Genomic DNA, 18,618 nt, shown 5'->3' on the forward strand with positions numbered 1-18,618 from the left:
TTTCCGGCTTTGCAAAATGGCTGCCCTGTGTTTTCCAGACCCATGCTTCACAAGGCAACCATTTTAACAGCTGATCGGTGCTCAGAAAATGGCTTCCCTATGGGTGATCTTTGCTGGAGGACGAGGTAATTTCCCCATTGGAACGCATTACATGGTTTCAATGCATTCCAATGGGGAAACTGTTTTCGCTGGACGATGTTTTTGCTTAACAGCGATTTCAGGGGAACAAATTATCGTCGTGGTGCGGGGCACCACTGTATATTTTAATTTGAAGGCTGAAATCCTTCTGCTTAGCGTAAGACAAACTGTAGCTTTCTATCTGTCCCTCCCCATTAAACAAACCACCCCATCACAATTTTCAGGGGTGTGCATGTGTGAACCTTAAGAATCATGGTGAGACCATGTTGTTTACCAGGGAGGAAAGGACCAATGACTGACCTGACACTGTGCAACAGGATTTCAGCTTAAATGTCTGTTATTGTGACCATGCTGGAACCTTGTAATAGTTTTATTTAAACCACTTAATGTTCACATACTTGTAATTTATATAGATTAACAGATCTTCATCTAGTTTTGGTCATTTACATATTTAGACACACAGACAAAATCTTTATTGCTCAATCAACAAATCATTGCAATATTAAAATAGGATTAATACACTGACTTAATATGTCAGTAATATCATACCATATGCATTTAACAATAAATATGCAGTCCAGTAGGCATCCTTCAGTCTCGAGAGACTATGGTAACGTGCTCTGTATGGAGATCTTGGAACAGAGTCTAGTGTGGCTGAGAAGGCCAATTCGAGAGTGACAATCTCTTCCACACTGAAGACAAATACAATCTGTCCCCTGTCCAGCTACCTGATTTTGCTGCTTCCGAGACTGCCTCTTTGCCTTGGCCTGCTGGATAAGGGTCTCTTCAAATTGGGAAAGGCCGTGATGCACCGCCTGCCTCCAGGCTGAACGCTAAGATGTCTAGGTTTCCCATTTGCTGAGGTCCATTCCTAAGACCTTCAGATCCCGCTTGCAGATGTCCTTGTATCACAGCTGTGGTCTCCTTCTGGGGCGGTTACCCTGCACTAATTCTCCATATAGGAGATATTTTGGAATCCAACCATCAGTCATTCTCACGACATGCCCAATGTTGTGGCATGTCGTGGGCATAAATATGCAATGACTTAAAATAATACTGATATTTATACATAAAATTGAACTATAAAACATGGTAGTTCATTATTTAAATCAATTTAACTGGGAACCTCAAATAAGGACAATAATAAACTATTTAATATATATTATTTCATTTATGATCTCTGGATTTATATTAACACCTCTAAATCTTTATGACAATTTACACCAATATTATCCAAAAAATTAGTGGCTTTTACAGCAAATATTGCAGCTCTATTTATAACATATAATTTTGATGTTTGCAATAAATACTTAAATGCTTCTAATGAATTAGATACTGTATTTATTTAAATATATGAAATATTTTACTATCACTGTAACAGCTGGGCAGGTTGTATGCTACCTCAACTGTGTATCTGTATCAACTGCATCTCACAGAATAGGATAGGCTCACAAAGATGTCAAATATTGAGCTAGCTGAATTTGGCATAATGCAGAGAGGCAGGTTTGACCTTTCTATGTGTGTTCTTCACTGCAGCTCAGCAGCGGGAAGGGAGTGGGCTGGAGTCAGGCAAGGCCTGGGCAAAAAGCTAGCAGGTTGGAGAGGAACCTTGCAGGCTGTTTCCAACCCATGGTCAGACCTCCTACCCACCCACCCAATTCTAAGGCTAACGCTATGGGCATGGAAAAATGGATTGAACTGGACTACGAAACACTGAAGAAAGGAAGATGGGTAAAGAGTACAAATAAAAAGTAAAGATGAAACACAGAGAGGACCGGTGTGAGACACAGTCAGTATGGTGCAGTGATTAAAGAGTGGGACGAGGAGCTAAGATACTGCGTTCAGCTTGGTCCTGAAGCTCACTTGCTAATCTTGGCCCAGTTGCATATTCTCAACCCTACCGACTCACAAAATCATTATGAAACTAAAGTAAGAGGGAAAAGGGCCACATTTGCCATCTCACTGGTGAAACCAAGCCTTATGAGGAAAGGCTGAAAGAATTGGGCATGGTTAGGCTTGAGAAAAAAAGGACTGAGGGGTGATATGATAGCACTTTTCAAATATTTCAAAGGCTGTCATACAGAGGAGGGGCAAGATCTGTTCTCAATCATCTTAGAGTGCAGGAGACGCAACAATGGGCTCAAGTTAAAGGACGCCAGATTTCGGTTGAATATCAGCAAAAACATCCTAACAGAGCAGTACGACAGTGGAACCAGTTACCTCGGGAGTTGGTGAGTGCTCCAACACGGAAGGCATTCAAGAAAAACTTAGATAATCACCTGGCAGATATACTTTGATTGTATACCTGCATTGAGCAGGGGGTTGGACTTGATGTCCTTATAAGCCCCCTTCCAACTTCACTTTTCTATGATTTCTATGATTTATAATAAAGGCAGAATATAAACGCAAGAACTAAGTAACAAACCTAACCCTATTCAAGCTCATGGCAAAGAAAGAAAAAAAAAAGAGCAAAAGAAATGGTGTTCTGGGAAGATTATAGTAAGGGTGTCAATCCATTGTCAGTGCAGTCCTAACCATTCTTGCTCAAAGAATGTTTAGCTAAATATGCCCTAACGGCCCATTATTTGTGCCCAGGATCACAGCTTTACCAGAGAAACACACCAAAACAATCTGTTTATTTGGGATAATAGTTTGCTCTGGCAAAATACACTTTTCTTTTGCTTCTGAACTCCAGTGAAGTCGTAGCAGCCCTGAGATGGTCCAGGATCATGCTGTGGCATATAGGGAGAATGTTATGGATGTGTGCATATAAAACAAGGCCCAGAAATTAAAACACTAGGAAATTCTAGAGCACAGAAAGACAAGGCAAAACTATTTTTGAATGCATTTGTACACAATCTGACCAGAAAACTTGCTGAGCATTGAAATAATGAGAAGACTGTTGCACAGCAGGGCCTTCATAAAGGCCAAAACGACTAAACAGAAGTACTGTACAAAAAAGGGGAGAGGGGAAAAGAGAGGAGGGGTTAGCTAGGTTATGGGGCACTATCTATATTTTCCCTAATTCAAAGCAGCAAGAAAAACAAACAATTCTTTCCCTTTTCATTCCAAACGGATACATGAGCAGGAAACCATTTGTTAATACAAAGAAGGGGGAAAAAAACATGGACCAAATAAGATGACATTTTCTAACGCTGTCAAGCATTATTACGCAAGCTATTATTGCAACAAAAACTGACATGATTTTTCACCTCTCTGTGCAATGTAGCTTTTGCAAGGGGAAACAGGCCCCTGGCGAATCTCCAGCTATTTCTTTGTTTTTTAAAAAAGGCAAAAGGATTGCAGGGTTAGCCTTTTAAAAACTAACAAGTCACAGGACAGCAGGGAGAGCAACTAGGAGGAGGTAGTTTTCAAGGACTATAAAATCCCTCAAGTAATCTACTTAAATGCTTTTATTGTTTTTGAAAAAAACAAATATGTAGATTGCCAACTGGATATGTTTCCAAGGATTGTAAAGGAGGCATTCTTATAATAAATAGATTACATGAGGAAACAGGAAGTTGTTCTTGTTGTTATGTGCCATCATGTCCTTTTGAACTTATGACAGCCCTGCGAATTAATGACCTGCAGATGGTCCTGGCCTTAAAAGCTCTGCTTAGGTCTTGCAAAATAAAGGCCAGGGCTTTCTTTATTTAGAGTCAACCCATCTCTTGTTAGGTCTTCCTTTTCCCCACTGAGCCTTGCCTTCTCAGGATATGTCCAAAGTATAATAGCTCTGGTTCCATCATCTTAGCTTCCAGTAAGAATTCAGGCTGGACTTGATCTACAATTGATTTACTGGTTTTTCTCATAGTCAAGGGTACTGTATATCATTAACACTGAATGACTTCCAGTGAGATCCAATGCCATTGACTGAATGGGTTCCTCCCTCTCTTCTGTAAATTTGTTCTGCAGGACTGGGGATCTCCTTGAACGGATGGTGCCACAGTGGAGAATAGAAGGCTCTTTCCATGGATGTGTTTCCTGTCTCAATCAGTGGGGGCATGCTGCTTCACAGAGGCTGAAATCCTGCTGCTCAGTGTAGCAGGCTGCAGCTAGAGAAGGACCAGTGGATTAATTTACAAGGGCTAGTACAAAAGAGGGTAGAACAGAAGTGCATTACTGCATTTCAGTTCCTTTTTCTAGCACAAGGGATATGTGTAAAGTTATCAGCAGCATATTAAAAAGAAAAACCTTCCCCTCACAGAAGGGAAGCTCTGAATGCTAACCCAAGATTAGATTTTAGAACCTGGGCCAAATCTAAATTGTAACTGATAGAGCTAAACAAAGTTGGATTCATACATCGTCATGAGTTTCCAGGTTGCTAGCTGCTGAACAACTGTCCTAAGATAGTCAAGGTGTAGCAATAACTCTAGGAACACTCATATACATACTGTAATGCATAGAACAGAATTACTGGATTTCACCATACTACAAATCTATCAACATAAGACAGAAAAAAAGAATCATTCAGCCAGCGTGACCTTACAACATGGAGACAGTTCATTATTAGCACTGCATTCTAAGGTAAGGTTTGTGATGCTGAAAACCTAAAGTACAGATCACCAATAGAGGTTGTTCCAAAACATCAAACTTGTTTCTGGGACACTATTTTTCCAGTAGCTAACTAAGGGGTGAACCAACAACCTGAAAAAGCTGAGGGTAGCTGTGAAAATCGTGGCTGACCTGTGCAATACAGAAACGATTAGGTGCCTGACACTATTCCTCCCAAGTGTCCCCTGCTTACTCGTAAAGCCAAGTGAACTTCCTCATGTAACAGAAAGCTGAGGGCAATGAAACAGGAAAGCTGGAGGCTGGTGTGTCACTGAAAGGTATCTGACAGTGTAGAAAGCCAACACTCCTGCCATCACTGTGTCCAGACAAAACAGATCAGTGATGAACTTTCTAACCAAGTAAATCATTTTCCACTAAGGTGCTAGAGAAGATAAGACAGTCCTCTCCGTGACCAGTTCTCTAGACATTTTGCACACAAGAAAGGACTTGGACTTTGAAATTGGGATACTAGAGTGCTATGACTTTGGCTAATCCCTTGCCTTGTTATCTGAGATAACAAGGGTGTCTGGAACTTTTATACACAACCCCTGCCCTTCCTAACTCACTGAATCTGGAAAGATGGGACTAATGAAATGCTTTCAGGAGATGACTAATACATCTTGACAGGAAGGGGCTGTCTCCTCCTGTTTAACAAAGGAAGTAATAAAGCCCATTTAAAAAAAAAAACTGCCTTCAACCTAACAGTTCTGCCATGTTCAAGCCAACAATTCTTGCCACTGTGACTCCAAACATAGATTATCTGAATCCATTTCAATCTGGCTTTAGCCATCTTATGAGATGGAGGCTGTTTCGGTAATTTTGGTAGATAAAAAATGTACAGAGTGAAAATATAACTAAAGTATAACAAAATTTAATTAAATCACCATATATTTTCTGGAAAGTGCTTTCCCCTCTAGTAGGACTTTTGAGAATATTGTTTCTACTGAGGTCTCACTGTCTGTACTAGTCTGTTGTAAATTGTTTTCTATTTTTTTAATTGAGGTTGTTCTGTGTTGTTTTAGTATGTAATCAGCTACTTTTTTTGAAAAAAGCAGGGTAGAAGGATCAGATATACAGCAGATAAGAGAGACAGAATGAGTTGCATCACATAGACTCATACCAAAGAATTCCCTGGCACCCTAAAATGAAAGAATTTGCTGGGAAGTCTTTGTTGTTTCCATGGGGCTATCCCTATGGAAATGACTACCAACTCATGGTAGCACCAGTTAAGTCTTCTTGTTGGTGGAAACTCTTCTAACACCTCTCCCCTCAACTTCCTAAGCTACATGAATATTTATGCACATCACAGGAAGGCAAAAATCCCATTTTAGAAACTGGATACACACAAGCAGCATGTGGCTGTTCCTTCCCACTTCCCTCCTCTTTTGGAGAAAACATGCCAAGATTCTACAGTCAGACACAGCTTCCCATCAGACAGAAACTAGGAAATGTGATTAAGGACTTCCAAGCAAGTTGACCTCTGAATTAATCTTGTCTAGGAAGAGTCAACTACAATTGAATAGGAGGAAGCTGTGTTTTAATCCTAAATCCTGGCATGTTTTCCTACTCATCATAAAAGAAGAGCAAAGTGGCAGTAAAGGAATTATTAAATCCATTTATTAAGCCAGTATGGCAAGCTTAGTGTGGCATGTGAATTGCTTTATGGTGCTATCTGGCCTTAGCCAACAGACACCAAATTGGCTGTCGAGTTTACTTCATAAAAGTACCTCACAGTCAAGGATAATAGAAAGGAACTCATATCCTTCACTAGCTACTCATTCTGCTTGAAATTATTACAATATTTCTACACTTCAAAATACTGTCCTAGGATTTCAGTTTATGTTAATCTGAAATCACAAAATCACAATATAAAATGATTCTTTCACTGCTCCAGCTTCTCAAGAGACTACATTTCAATATTAACCTCACACTTCAGTCTTCATTTACTGATCTGTCATAGTCCTACATACAAAATCAGCAACATAACTGCCATTGTATTCTAGAAGGCTTTCACGGCCAGGATCTAATGGCTGTTGTGGGTTTTTCAGGCTCTTTGGCCGTGTTCTGAAGGTTGTTCTTCCTAACGTTTCGCCAGTCTCTGTGGCCGGCATCTTCAGAGGATAGGAGTCAGAACACCAGAGCACAGACACCAGAGCACAGCACTCTGAAGATGCCGGCCACAGAGACTGGCGAAACATTAGGAAGAACAACCTTTAGAACACGGCCAAAGAGCCCGAAAAACCCACAACAACCACATCTGCCATTCTTTCTGGTTTACCAACCTGGTGAGGAACAAGTCCAAGAGAGGTGGGAGGTTCGTTCATTCTGTCATCACTACTGCTAGCAACAGCATAGCCACTAAGAAACAGGGGGAAGAAAATGAACAGCGTGATTCTCTGCTCTGAGCAGCTCAAGATATACGCAAAGCTAAAAGTGGTAAGATAAGCTATTTTCCCTAGGAGAAATTGGGCAGTTTAGAATGAACCTTCCTTTTGTAAAAACAGAAATGTAACATCTATAATGCTTTCTCCTCACACAGAATGAGCAGGTACAGGCAGAGTCAAAGTATTGAAATCAGCTTCCAGTTTACTTCCAGTTTACAAGCTGCCTCCTGACTTTGTCACCCATTGATATCAGTGACACGAGTTAGCCCCAGGTCCCATTGATTTCAGTGATCTGAATTCTATTGGTTATTTACTCTAAAGTTAGTGCAACAGCATTAATGGCAGTGGTAAACGGCTACTATTATGCAAGTCAATTCTTGTGTTCTTCATTCTGCACCAAATGCACAACTCCATTTGAAGTGATGGGCCTGCTCATATAGTTTCAAGCTTAAGCAGAGGGGGGAAAGGGCATGTCTATCACAAAGCCCGGAGTGAAACCCAATTCAGTTGTGAGCAAATAAGATATGCTTAACCACAGATTGGGGGATGCGGATGGTGCTGCGGGTTAAACTGGTGAGCCACTGGGCTGTTGATCAAAAGGTTGGCAGTTCAAATCTGTGTGATGGGGTGAGCTCCTGTTGCTTGTCCTAGCTCCTGGCAGTTTGAAAGCATGCAAAGCAAGTAGATAAATAGGTACCACCTCGGTGGGAAGGTAACGTCGTTCCATGTCTAGTCATGCCGCCCACATGACCATGGAAAGTGTCTATGGACAAACGTTGGCTCTTCAGTTTACAAACGGGGATGAGCACTGGCCCCTAGAGTTGGACACGACTGGACTTAATTGTCAGTGGGAACCTTAATTTTTTAAACCATAGAGAGAGAGTTGTACTCAAGCCCAAACCACTTTGTTCCCAATTGCATTGTCTTCCTACATATGGCACATGGCAAATTTGCTAAGGATGGAATAGAACTTCAGCAGCAGGTTGTATCACTGGCAACAATGTCAAACTTGACCATATTGGGCTTCACCATCACTATTTGCAATCTAGAAGAGAGAGCAGGCCCAGGAAACTCCATTAAATCTTATTTTTTTCAACAAAGTGAGATAATTATTTGAAAATTTCTAGATTACTCAGTTATAATTAGAACACCTATTGTTTTCTTTAACCCTAGATCCTCTCGGTCTAAATGATCCTCCCCTTCTTATTTTAAAACACAATTCCTTCCCTAAAGCAAAGACTTACCCTTCTGGGTGCTGCAGAATGGATACCATTAATTCTACCGCAAGCGCTCCTGCTATCATGGCTAACCCTGGTCGGCTGACAGTGCACTGCTGATCTAGCGTCCGATCCCTGGTGGACTGCAAAGAAATGGGCTGTCACAGGTTATACTTCCAAGATTCTTGAAGATCTGTAACACTGCTCGAGACATGCAAGGTCCTCTTTCAAATTAATCATTGTACTGGTCTCTGTTCAATCTCAGAGGGGAAAAATCCATTTATTTCAAAGAGTTGATTCTAACTAGGTTCCCTGTTTTTCTAGTCTGCCAGTCTAGATGGGGGGGGGGGAAGCATGAGGGATAGCAGGAAGATTGGGAAATAATTAAACATTGCCCAACTACTTTTTTGGTTGACAGAAGTCCTCCATCAGTGACATGAATTTAGTTGAGTTCTGTCCCAAAGTACTAGTTGATTATTTACAGTAGCGTAAGTGCAATGGTGTTAACTCAAAGTAGTGAATAGCCACTAATTAACCAGCCCCTGATTGAAATCCTAGGCACATACACAATCACACATGTGGTGTGCAGAATGAATTTTATCACTGGCTCGTAAATGTGCAGTCATTCACAACTCCAAGCACTGCACTTAAATCAGCATAATTTTTTTTGCAGTATTTATTCATTCATTCCAACAATATTTAAAGCTGAAAGCAATGACTATACAAGGGTGGTTTACATAATAAAAAGACAACATTTAAAGATAATATTTAAAAATTAGAATATTAAAGTTCAATATTTAAATATTTAATGGACTATTTAAATATTCACTTGGATTCTAACCACTGAGAAGCTTCAGAGAGATGTATTAAAAATGAGAATCATAAAAAGAACCCAACGAATAACACAGGTTTACATGGTCTACTTACATCTCCTGGTGCCACAACATCATTGCAGAAATAGCAACCTAGTTTGTAACCAGGAATATTTGAGAAGAGGGATGATCCCAGAAGATCAGCTGAACCACAGGGATTATTGCAGGGGGAATCACCCACTTCCTGATGCTTTGGTTTCTTTAGTCCATGTCTCATCACAACAAATGTGTCAAATCCTAGAGCAGCATTGATGACCAACTATACAAAATATCAGAAAGCAAAGAAAGGGACATTCAGTTCAATTCATTGCTGATATTTATACCAATTGAGTTATGCCTGTGTAATATGTAACAGGATTCCAGACAATGAATAATGTTTATAGCTTACTCTTCAGCAAGATTTATCAGAGTAATTTTCAAAACAATCACATTTTATGCAAATACGGCTGGGGTCGCTAACTGAAAAGGAATGGGAACCGCTGTACTGATTATATATTTCTTCTCCAACTTGTACCACACATTTAGAGAAGAAATATACAAGTTTCCACTCTTTTTTGAGTCATGACCCTCATTGATAATAGCCAAATAATCTGTGATCCCCCTGACACATTTGCATGAAAAGTCATTTTAATGAGGTACTTTCTCAGAAAGGAGAGACTTTTTTTCTCCCCAAATGGCCTGTTTCTCATAAATACACATAGATGCTAACTTTAATACCCCACTTTGAAAGGTCAAAAAAGAAATGACTGGGACTCCTTTGGGTAGTCGGTACAACTAGATGGGCGGGCTATAAATGTAACAAATAAATAAGTATTGGGGGTCACGGCCCTCAGGTTGGGAAAGATTGAATTAGGAGAAGCCCAGAGCACGATTCTGAGCTATGTGTTTCCATACGATCCAGTTAACATGGTTCATGACAAGAACGACAGGTTACCCACCTGTAATTGTAGTTAAAAATCTATTGTTGGTGCACTTAAGAAGTTAGAATCACCACAGCACTTTCTGCAGCTGAAAGGTCCGAGTTGTATTTAGTCATCAGCCCTCAGTATTTAGTTTTGAACAGCCATCCCAGTTTGCTGCTGACATTATGGTCCTGAGGTAATCCGTACTGTACCTTTCTCTTGCTGGCTGCAATAACTGCTGGCAGCCATCGGCTTTCTCTGGTGTCCATGAGCAAAAAGATGACATCATGAGCATCAATGAGTTCTTCCAGATGGGCCACATCCCTCTGAGCCTGCTGCATGGTGACTTCGGAGAAATTCACCGGGTGACCTGGCATTGGTATACTCATATTAAAACCCTCAGCATTCTAAATGGGAAGCAAGCAAAGAGAGACAGAGGCCGTCTTCCACTGAGAATAGAACTTTTATGGAAAAAGGCAGGATAAAAAAAAGTTTAAATAAATTTAAATAAAGACTTCTCAAGTCCAAGGTTCCCTCCCCACCACACACACGCCTCTCAAGTTTCAGACACTTCATTTGTAAGGCTGTTTGTCAATATTAGCCTGAACTCATCCCATCACATAGGATTTCTGAAATTTAGCATACCAGAGCCAATTACTACCTGGATCAAAAATCGCCAGAGAACACCAGGGATCTGCAGCTATGGCTAGGAAAGAATCCTGCTGAAACCAAGGAGTGGCATTGCTGCCATCCAGAGTCAACCATATTGGGACAGATGGAGTAAGCGTTCGCTTCATTTTAAGGTACACTCCTGTGAACTTGATGGGTTTATTGGCAATAAATGATCCATGTCCTGCAGGCTCCAGTCAGTCAGCAAGATTAAAAAATGTGTGACTATGGTAAGTAATGGGAGATAGCATCCAACAGCTCTTGACACACTTGGAGGCACTTTTGAGTGTCATGGGCAGTTGTCTTGGCCTTACGTTGCAGGTGCAAGCACAATGCATACAGAAACAAATGACAATCAGTGAAGGAGTTAAGCAGACAGAACAAATCTATATACCTATACAGATTTAACAAAATGAAAGTTGCCACTATATTGGAAAAGGAAACAGACAATTACATGAACATGAAGCACATGAGTCATTATGACCATTCCATAAAGATCTTCAGTACTGGAGAATAAGTCAGCTACAGTATACTATGTTTCCGCCCCTAAAAAAAAAACAGTATCAGATTGATACTTATAGGAATACGGTTATTTTTCTAACTGAATAGGCAGTTGTGAATCGAGACAATGTTGCCCCAATCAAACTAAATATTCCACAGGTTAAGAAAAAAACATTGTTTTCTAGGAAAGAAAACATAAGTTGTAGCAATTTTGAAAAGGCAGTTCATGCACCACACTATATTAAAAGAAAGAAGAAGAAAAAAACCACAGAAGTCCAGCCAGCTTTATGAAACAACAATAATACTGCCGCATCCTATTATGTGGACCTGGAGAATATACAGTATCATTTCCCGAGAGTAGTGCCAATCAAGTACAGAAAAGAGGCAGCATTATTTCTACAGGTAAAGGACAGTGGTTGGAAAAGCACATTTTTCTCTCTTAAACGCTTTTTAAAAAGGACATGTAGGAAGAGAATGCCAAAAGAAACCTAACAGAACTTTAGTTTCTTCAACCTCGGTCAATCAAACAACAATGCAGGTCTCAGAAATAATCCAACCAAATTTATTTATTTATTTAATTTATTTATTTGATTTATATCCCGCCCATCTGGTATAAATTATACCACTCTGAGCGGCAAATCAGTCACATATGTAAACAATAGCATAGAAATATATGGATAGTTTTTTTTTTTTGCTATCTTGTTTTATTTATTTATTTATTTATTTATTTATTTATTTATTTATTTATTTATTTATTTATTTATATTATTTATTTATTTGATTTGTATCATTCTTTTGTATAGTCATCAAGCTCACCACCACCTCCTCCCACTAAATCTCAGAAGTTGTCATTCTATTACCAAAGTTTTTAAAAAGTGAAAATGGTGTCTATCTATGGAATGGGGACTTCCTGAAAATAATGGCATAAGAAAAACAGCTGGTTTGTCATCCTTCTCTGCAGCTGAGCTCCATGTGAAAGTGTTGAATTGTAGAGTATTTCAGAAGAGAAAGCATTTTGATTTTGTTTAAAAAGGATCTTTCAAAAATATATCGTCCTTGCACTTATGCCCACACTTTTTTGTGTGAGTGCACACAAAAGCATGAAATAGCATGCAAAAATTGAAAGCGCAGGCAATCTAAAAAGATGATAATCTTCCCCTTTGCACTGCAATTGAGCTTAACGAACAGCAGATGGCTCAAGTAAAACATTTTATTGCAAACTCTACAAATTTCAAGCAACCATGAAATAACCTTTTAAACACATTTCTTTATCTTACTTATTTAGAACATTTTTACCCTGCCTTTCTCCTTGAAAAGGACCCAAAGCAGCTTTACAACAATGGAAGACAATATTTAAGGTTGAAAACACAGATGGTCGGATCCCGTAATAAAGCACTCATAAAAGCTCTCCACTGCCACTCCCGTGTGTCCCCTTCCCCATCACATCCAAAACCTCTTCTGCAGCAGCACGGCTTTATACAGGCTGCCTTCACAACGTCTCCCCTAAATTCCACACCAGAACCCCAAAAGGGATGTGAATCCTTTTTCCAAAACATTCTTATGGTCACATTGCACTGGATCCAAACTACACACTTTACATATTTTGGCCACATGTAAAATATTTTGTGGTTGAACAGGTGTCATTTTTTATCTTGTCTATGTTAGACCAGATAGAAAGAAGCACTCACAACCACATTGCAAATATCCGCTCACTACTTGAGTGCACAAGTGAGTTTCAGAAGAAGATCAGTGTATAGACTACAGCAAAGCCTCTGACTGTGTAGACCGTGAGGATCTATGGGTTGTTCTGAAAGAAATGTGTGTACTTCTGTATCTGATTGTCCTGATGTGTAACTTCTATTGTATACAAAAAACAAGTGACAGAATCTGGAGAGACAGAATGGTTTCCTATAGGCAAAGGTGTCAGAAAAGAGTGCATTTTATCCTTTTACCTGTTTAATGTGTATGCCAAACATATCATACACAAAGCCAGATTACAGTCAGATGAAGGAGGAGTAAAAACTGGCAGAAGAAACATCAGTAACTTAAAATATGCAGATGACACTAGCTTACTGACAGAAAGCAACAATGACTTGAATTGACATTTAGAAAAAGTGAAGGAAGAAAGTGCCAAAGCAGGACTGTAGCTGAACATGAAGAACACAAAAATCGTGACTAAAGAACTATATAACTTTAATGCTGACAACGAAAGAAACTGAAATTGTTATGGATTTTGTATACCTTGGTTCAGTCATCAATCCAAACACATACTGAAGCCAAGAAATCAGGAGAAGACCAAGACTCAGAAGGGCATCAATGAAAGAATTAGAAAGGATAATCAAGTGTAAGGATATGTCACTGGAGACCAAGATAATCTAGAGTAGAAGCCCATATCAACTGGGGGATGGTTCCAAGCCTCTGTATACTGAAAACTGTGGATAACTGCAAGCACTATATATACATAGCATGGTAAAAGGGGGGGGGGAGAAAATACATATTTTCACATGCATTATCAAAATTGGCCACTAGAGGCCACCAGAGATAATGCTATATAGTCTTCACGAATACTTATTCACAGCATGGTCTCTGTCTCCCTCTAGCGGCCAGTACTGTTAATACATGTAAAAAAAATTCTGGATTTTTAAAAATCATTTTTAATCATTTCAGACTGTGGATAAGTGAATCAGTGGATACTGATCCTGTGGATGAGGGGGTCCTACTGTATTACATCATATTTCTGATCACTATGTACTGGTGTGAAAGCTGGACAGTGAAGAAAGCTGATAGGAAAAAAAACTTATTCATTTGAAATCTGGTGCTAGAGGAGAGCTTTGTGGATACACTGGAATGCCAGAAAGATGAACAAATGATCCCTAGAACAAATCAAGCCTGAACTATCCCTTGAGTCAAAAATAGCAAAACTGGGATATCAGAAGGTGGCAAGGTTCTCTGAAAAAGACAATTATGTTGGGGAAGGTTGAAGGAAGCAGGAAAAAGAAGAGATGGACTGAGTCCCTAAAGCTTACATTTACAAAAGCTGAACAGGGCAGGGCCAGACAGGACATTCCGGAGATCACTTATTCATAGGACTGCCATAAGTTGGAAGCAGCTTTATGGCACTGAACAACTAAAGCAATATAAATCAAGAGGGAGAAAAATCTATTAACCTACTGACAGCATTCACCTTTTACACATAAAGATATTTAGTGCTCACAGGACGATTAGAGCAGCTACTGGACTAGTACATCTAGAAGTGCAGAGAAAAAAGCAGAGGCTGCCAGACAAAACAGGCCACTGAACCGAGACACAGGTTAAGAATGAAAACCATCACTAGCTGACAGATAGACATATGCAGTTCAGTTTAATGTAGTAAACTCCAGATGTGTTTCTTGTCAAGATCACAGGAATTAGTCATAACGTATTGGCTTATTATGAAGGAACACAGAATTCCTACCATATTTTATTGTGGGAACTTTCAGCCCAACTTTGCTGCAGGATTTGCAAGAGAGGCGTCTTTCATTATTAGCTTGACACTTCAAGGACAAATTAAGCAGAGCAGTGCATTGCAAACAACAATACTTTCATGATGCTTCAGCCATCTCAGCTCTATGAAGAATACAGTTTGAGAAAGAATAACAACCCCCCCCAAAAAAAACCACACCCCACACTAGTTTGTCACAGCACTCCCAGCCTGCTCCCTGCTTTACAGAAACTAAATGCTTTTGAGGGATGCTGACACCACCCATTTTCACAATTAAGTACTAGCTGTGTACTAAATGCCTTGCAAATCATCCACTCAGTTCACAATGAGAACATGTAAAGTTCACTTCTGTCACACTATTTTTGGTACACTCAGTATTATTTGTTCAGTAATTACATTTATACTCTGTTCTCCAATCACCTCACAACAGCATACACGGCCATTCACCTCCGCAGTTCAGTCTCCTTTTCTCTGTGAAGTAAGTCACCCAGTGAGTTTTATCACCAAGTGGGGATTAGAATCCAGATCTCCTGAGTACTAGCTCAACACTTTAATCAATATAGCATACTACCATTATAAGACATGTTTTGCAGTTACACACCGAGAGAGACAAACCTTATGCCTTTCTTGGCAACAGCCATAGTGACTGCATTTAACCTGTAGCCCACCCTCTTAAAACAGGGAAGCAAGCAGTGTTGTTCAGTCTGTTTCAGGAGCTAAAATATGAATAGCTTGCAAAACTATACAGTATCTTAAAATGAAGCATTCCTGAGGTTACTTCTTCAGAAGAGGAGGGTGTGCAGATGCCAAGAGACTGGGACCTATTCCAACAGGCTGTATCCCTTCATTTTGTCAAAACTGGATATGACTAGAAGTCCCCCCCCCCCAAAAAAAGGTTACTTTGGGCTATTCTGAGGTGCAAACACCTCAAAATCGTGAATCAGGACTCTAGACATGCGACTCTCTATTTTTGGTCAAACATTTTTTGATGGCGGACTTCAGGGGTCTAAGAGACTAAGAAAGACACAAAGAAGCCCCCTGAGGCCAAATGCCGCACACACTTGAGCGCAGCAAAGCCTGGAAAATTGCAGGGACAGGGAAGAGAGAAACGGATGCAGAGCCTGGTGCATGTGTGAGGGGGGAAAAGGTCCTTCATCTGGCTGGCATATTAAGACCCTGTGTGCCAACTCAGGCTGCTCCCCAGAATATAGGTCCTATACGTCTAGACAAACAAGAAGGGACCTCAAACTTGCGACCCTACACTATCAGAACAAAAATGCCCCCCCTTTTTTTTATGCAAAACCTTTTCTTCCCTTCTCCTTCAGGAAAAGTTGGCGGTTACATTTGAAGAGGCAAAACTGCAGTGCCTACAAATCACAATTTCCATTCCAGTTTGGACACAGAACAGAACTTCAAGTGGGTTTCAGTCTCCTGTGAGAAGGGAAGCTCTAAACCAGCGGTTCCCAACCGTGGGTAACCCAGGTGGTTCTTGGATTGCAACTCCCAGAAACCCCAACCAGCACAACTAGTGGTCAAGGCTTCTGGGAACTGCAGTCCTAAAATATCTGCGTCACCCAAGGTTGGGAACCACTGCTCCGAATCCAGGCTTAGTCTTTTGGAGATTAATAATTGTGTGCCATCAATTCCAACTTATGTGACCCTTTCCCAGGATGTTCTAGGTATAAAATATTCAGAAATGCTTTGCCAGTCTCTCCTTCTGGTAGCGCTCTGGGATTGTGCCACTTGCCCAAGCAGGGAACACAACATGCTGTTTGCTGGGAACAGAGAACATAATCACATCAACCACACTTGCTCTAGGGGGATCTCAGGGCGGCCCCTCTCTTGAGAGACAAGCTGAGGATTTGACCTTCCAGTCCCTGGTTCTGCAACCAAGTACGCCAAGACACTAAGCTATACCTGCACCTACGTGAAATTATTGTCTCTGAAACTAACTACCAAATTCAGCCATTGTTTGAATGGTATACTCTAGGTAGGATTCATGTTCTACTTAGCCCAAGCTATGCCTTGCAAAGCGGGCAGTTAACATGCCTGGTACAGCTACAATTATAAATGATGGCTTGCTGAAATAAGATAAAAGAAAGAAGATACAAATCAGAGTAAGCAGAGGGAACATAAATCCAAGAGCATATTTCTTATTATCCATCATGTGTAAAACTATTAGTATGAAATATCACTACGAAATATCTCAAAATATGAAATATCTCAAAAGGGTGCACCTATGCAGGCCATTGGTGGCACAGCATAACATACCCCAGGAGTAGACAAACTGGCACCCTCCAGGTGTTTGAGACTACAGATCCCATAAAGCCTAGTCGCCTTGGCCAATAGATAGGTATTATAGGAGTTTTAACCTTATACACCTGAAAAACAGGTTTACTATCTTTGTTCCAAAGAAAACTGGACATTCATAACTGTAACACTTTGGAGTAAGTCAAGACAAATTTGCTTAAAAATAAGATCAAGTACAGTGATGCCTCGCAAGATGAAAATAATTCGTTCCGTGAGTCACTTTGTATTGCGAAAATTTCATCTTGCGAAGCGCGGTTTCCCATAGGAATGCACTGAAATTTAATTAATGCGTTCCTATGGGTGAAAAAAGTCAGAAAAGATGGGGGGGGAGAAAGAGAGACAGAGAGGAGGCGGAACAAGCAGGCAAAGTTACTAAAATCCCCTTCCTCCCCCCTTTCCCCTAAAAAAGAGAAGCTGCTTACTGGCAGATCGCACTTCCCCCCCTTCCAATAAGCCCAAGTCTCCAAGCCTCGGGAAAGCTCATTCGCTCCGGCGCAGACTCACTGAAGCGCATGGCTTTCTCCTCTCGGGCAGAAAAGTTTCTTTTCCACAGCCCTCCTCCCTCCTTTCGGCCCCTTCACTCCCTCCATCCGTCCATCCCTCTCTCCTTCTCAGCCTTTCTCTGTCTCTCCCCGCGGGCAGACGCCACCAATTTTCAGGGGATGCCTACCAGCATGTTCAGCCTCAACAACATCTTGGCAGCCAGACCGTGCTGCAAGGAGGCGGCGGTGCTGCTCCAGCAGCACCTGTCACTGTGGCCCGGCCCGCAACCCAGCGCGGCACCGTCCATGGTCTTCTTGGCCAGCCTGCACGGAGGGGACTTGCTTTATGCGGCGGTCGTGAGGGTGGAACTTTGCTAGGCAACCGGTCAAGCTCTCTTGTTCTTTCCTATGGCCGTGTTTCGTCTTGAGAAGCATGGCCATAGGAAAATTTGTCTTGCGAGGCACAAAAAAATTGCAAAATGCTTTTGTCTTGTGAGTTTTTCATTGTGCGGGGCATTCATCTTGTGAGGTACCACTGTATCCTTATGCCTAAAAGCAGAGCAGAATGACAATCATGTAAGTTTTCCTACCACTGTCAGACTCCCAGTTGCATGACCAATCTTGCAACCAGCACAAGAACAAACACATGACAATAGCCTACTAGAATGGCAGGGAGGAATGCTTACCCGATTTCCCTTCTGCTCTGTTTATGCAATAAAATGCTAGTTAATGCAAAGAATTTCGTCTTGCAAACTACTCATGTATTCCTTGTCTTGCCCCAAGAAAGTTACACCAATGCTTCATTAATTTGCCTTGAAATCCCTTGTAATATCTAGACAAATAATATAAGGAATATGTTTCCTAAGACTGTTGTCTGATGCAGCAAGCTGATGCGGCTGCTCTGAATTCCAGGTGGATTGATCAGCGTTGTGGTGGTATGCAAAATTACATTCCAAGAGAGGACTTCTGCTACTGTAAATGTCCCTCATATTTGCCATAATAGAATAAAGATTATCTCGATCTGTGCAAATAATGGTATGTGGCACTTCCCTGTTTAAGACTCTCCCCCTCATTCCGTCTTTCCTTGGGTAGCTAAATGTAGGTAAAC

General features: G+C 40.8%; 1 protein-coding gene across 5 annotated transcripts in view; it reads right to left on the reverse strand.

The window, feature by feature from the left end:
* ATG7 (autophagy related 7) overlaps nt 1-18,618 on the reverse strand; it is a 139,969-nt gene that overhangs the window by 94,209 nt on the left and 27,142 nt on the right. For 4 of the 5 annotated variants that reach the window (XM_078385420.1, XM_072989723.2, XM_072989722.2 and 1 more), the window contains exons 12-15: nt 10,280-10,474; nt 9,221-9,424; nt 8,321-8,436; nt 6,975-7,050 (exon numbers count right to left, since the gene is read on the reverse strand). In XM_078385420.1, the coding sequence (XP_078241546.1) occupies nt 6,975-7,050; nt 8,321-8,436; nt 9,221-9,424; nt 10,280-10,474 (591 nt within the window). Of the gene's footprint in view, nt 1-1,973; nt 4,194-6,974; nt 7,051-8,320; nt 8,437-9,220; nt 9,425-10,279; nt 10,475-18,618 lie in introns of those variants that run through there. The other variant, XM_072989724.2, reaches the window with a different exon arrangement.

The sequence above is a fragment of the Pogona vitticeps genome, chromosome 2, assembly GCF_051106095.1.
Source record: "Pogona vitticeps strain Pit_001003342236 chromosome 2, PviZW2.1, whole genome shotgun sequence".
NCBI lineage: Eukaryota > Metazoa > Chordata > Lepidosauria > Squamata > Agamidae > Pogona > Pogona vitticeps.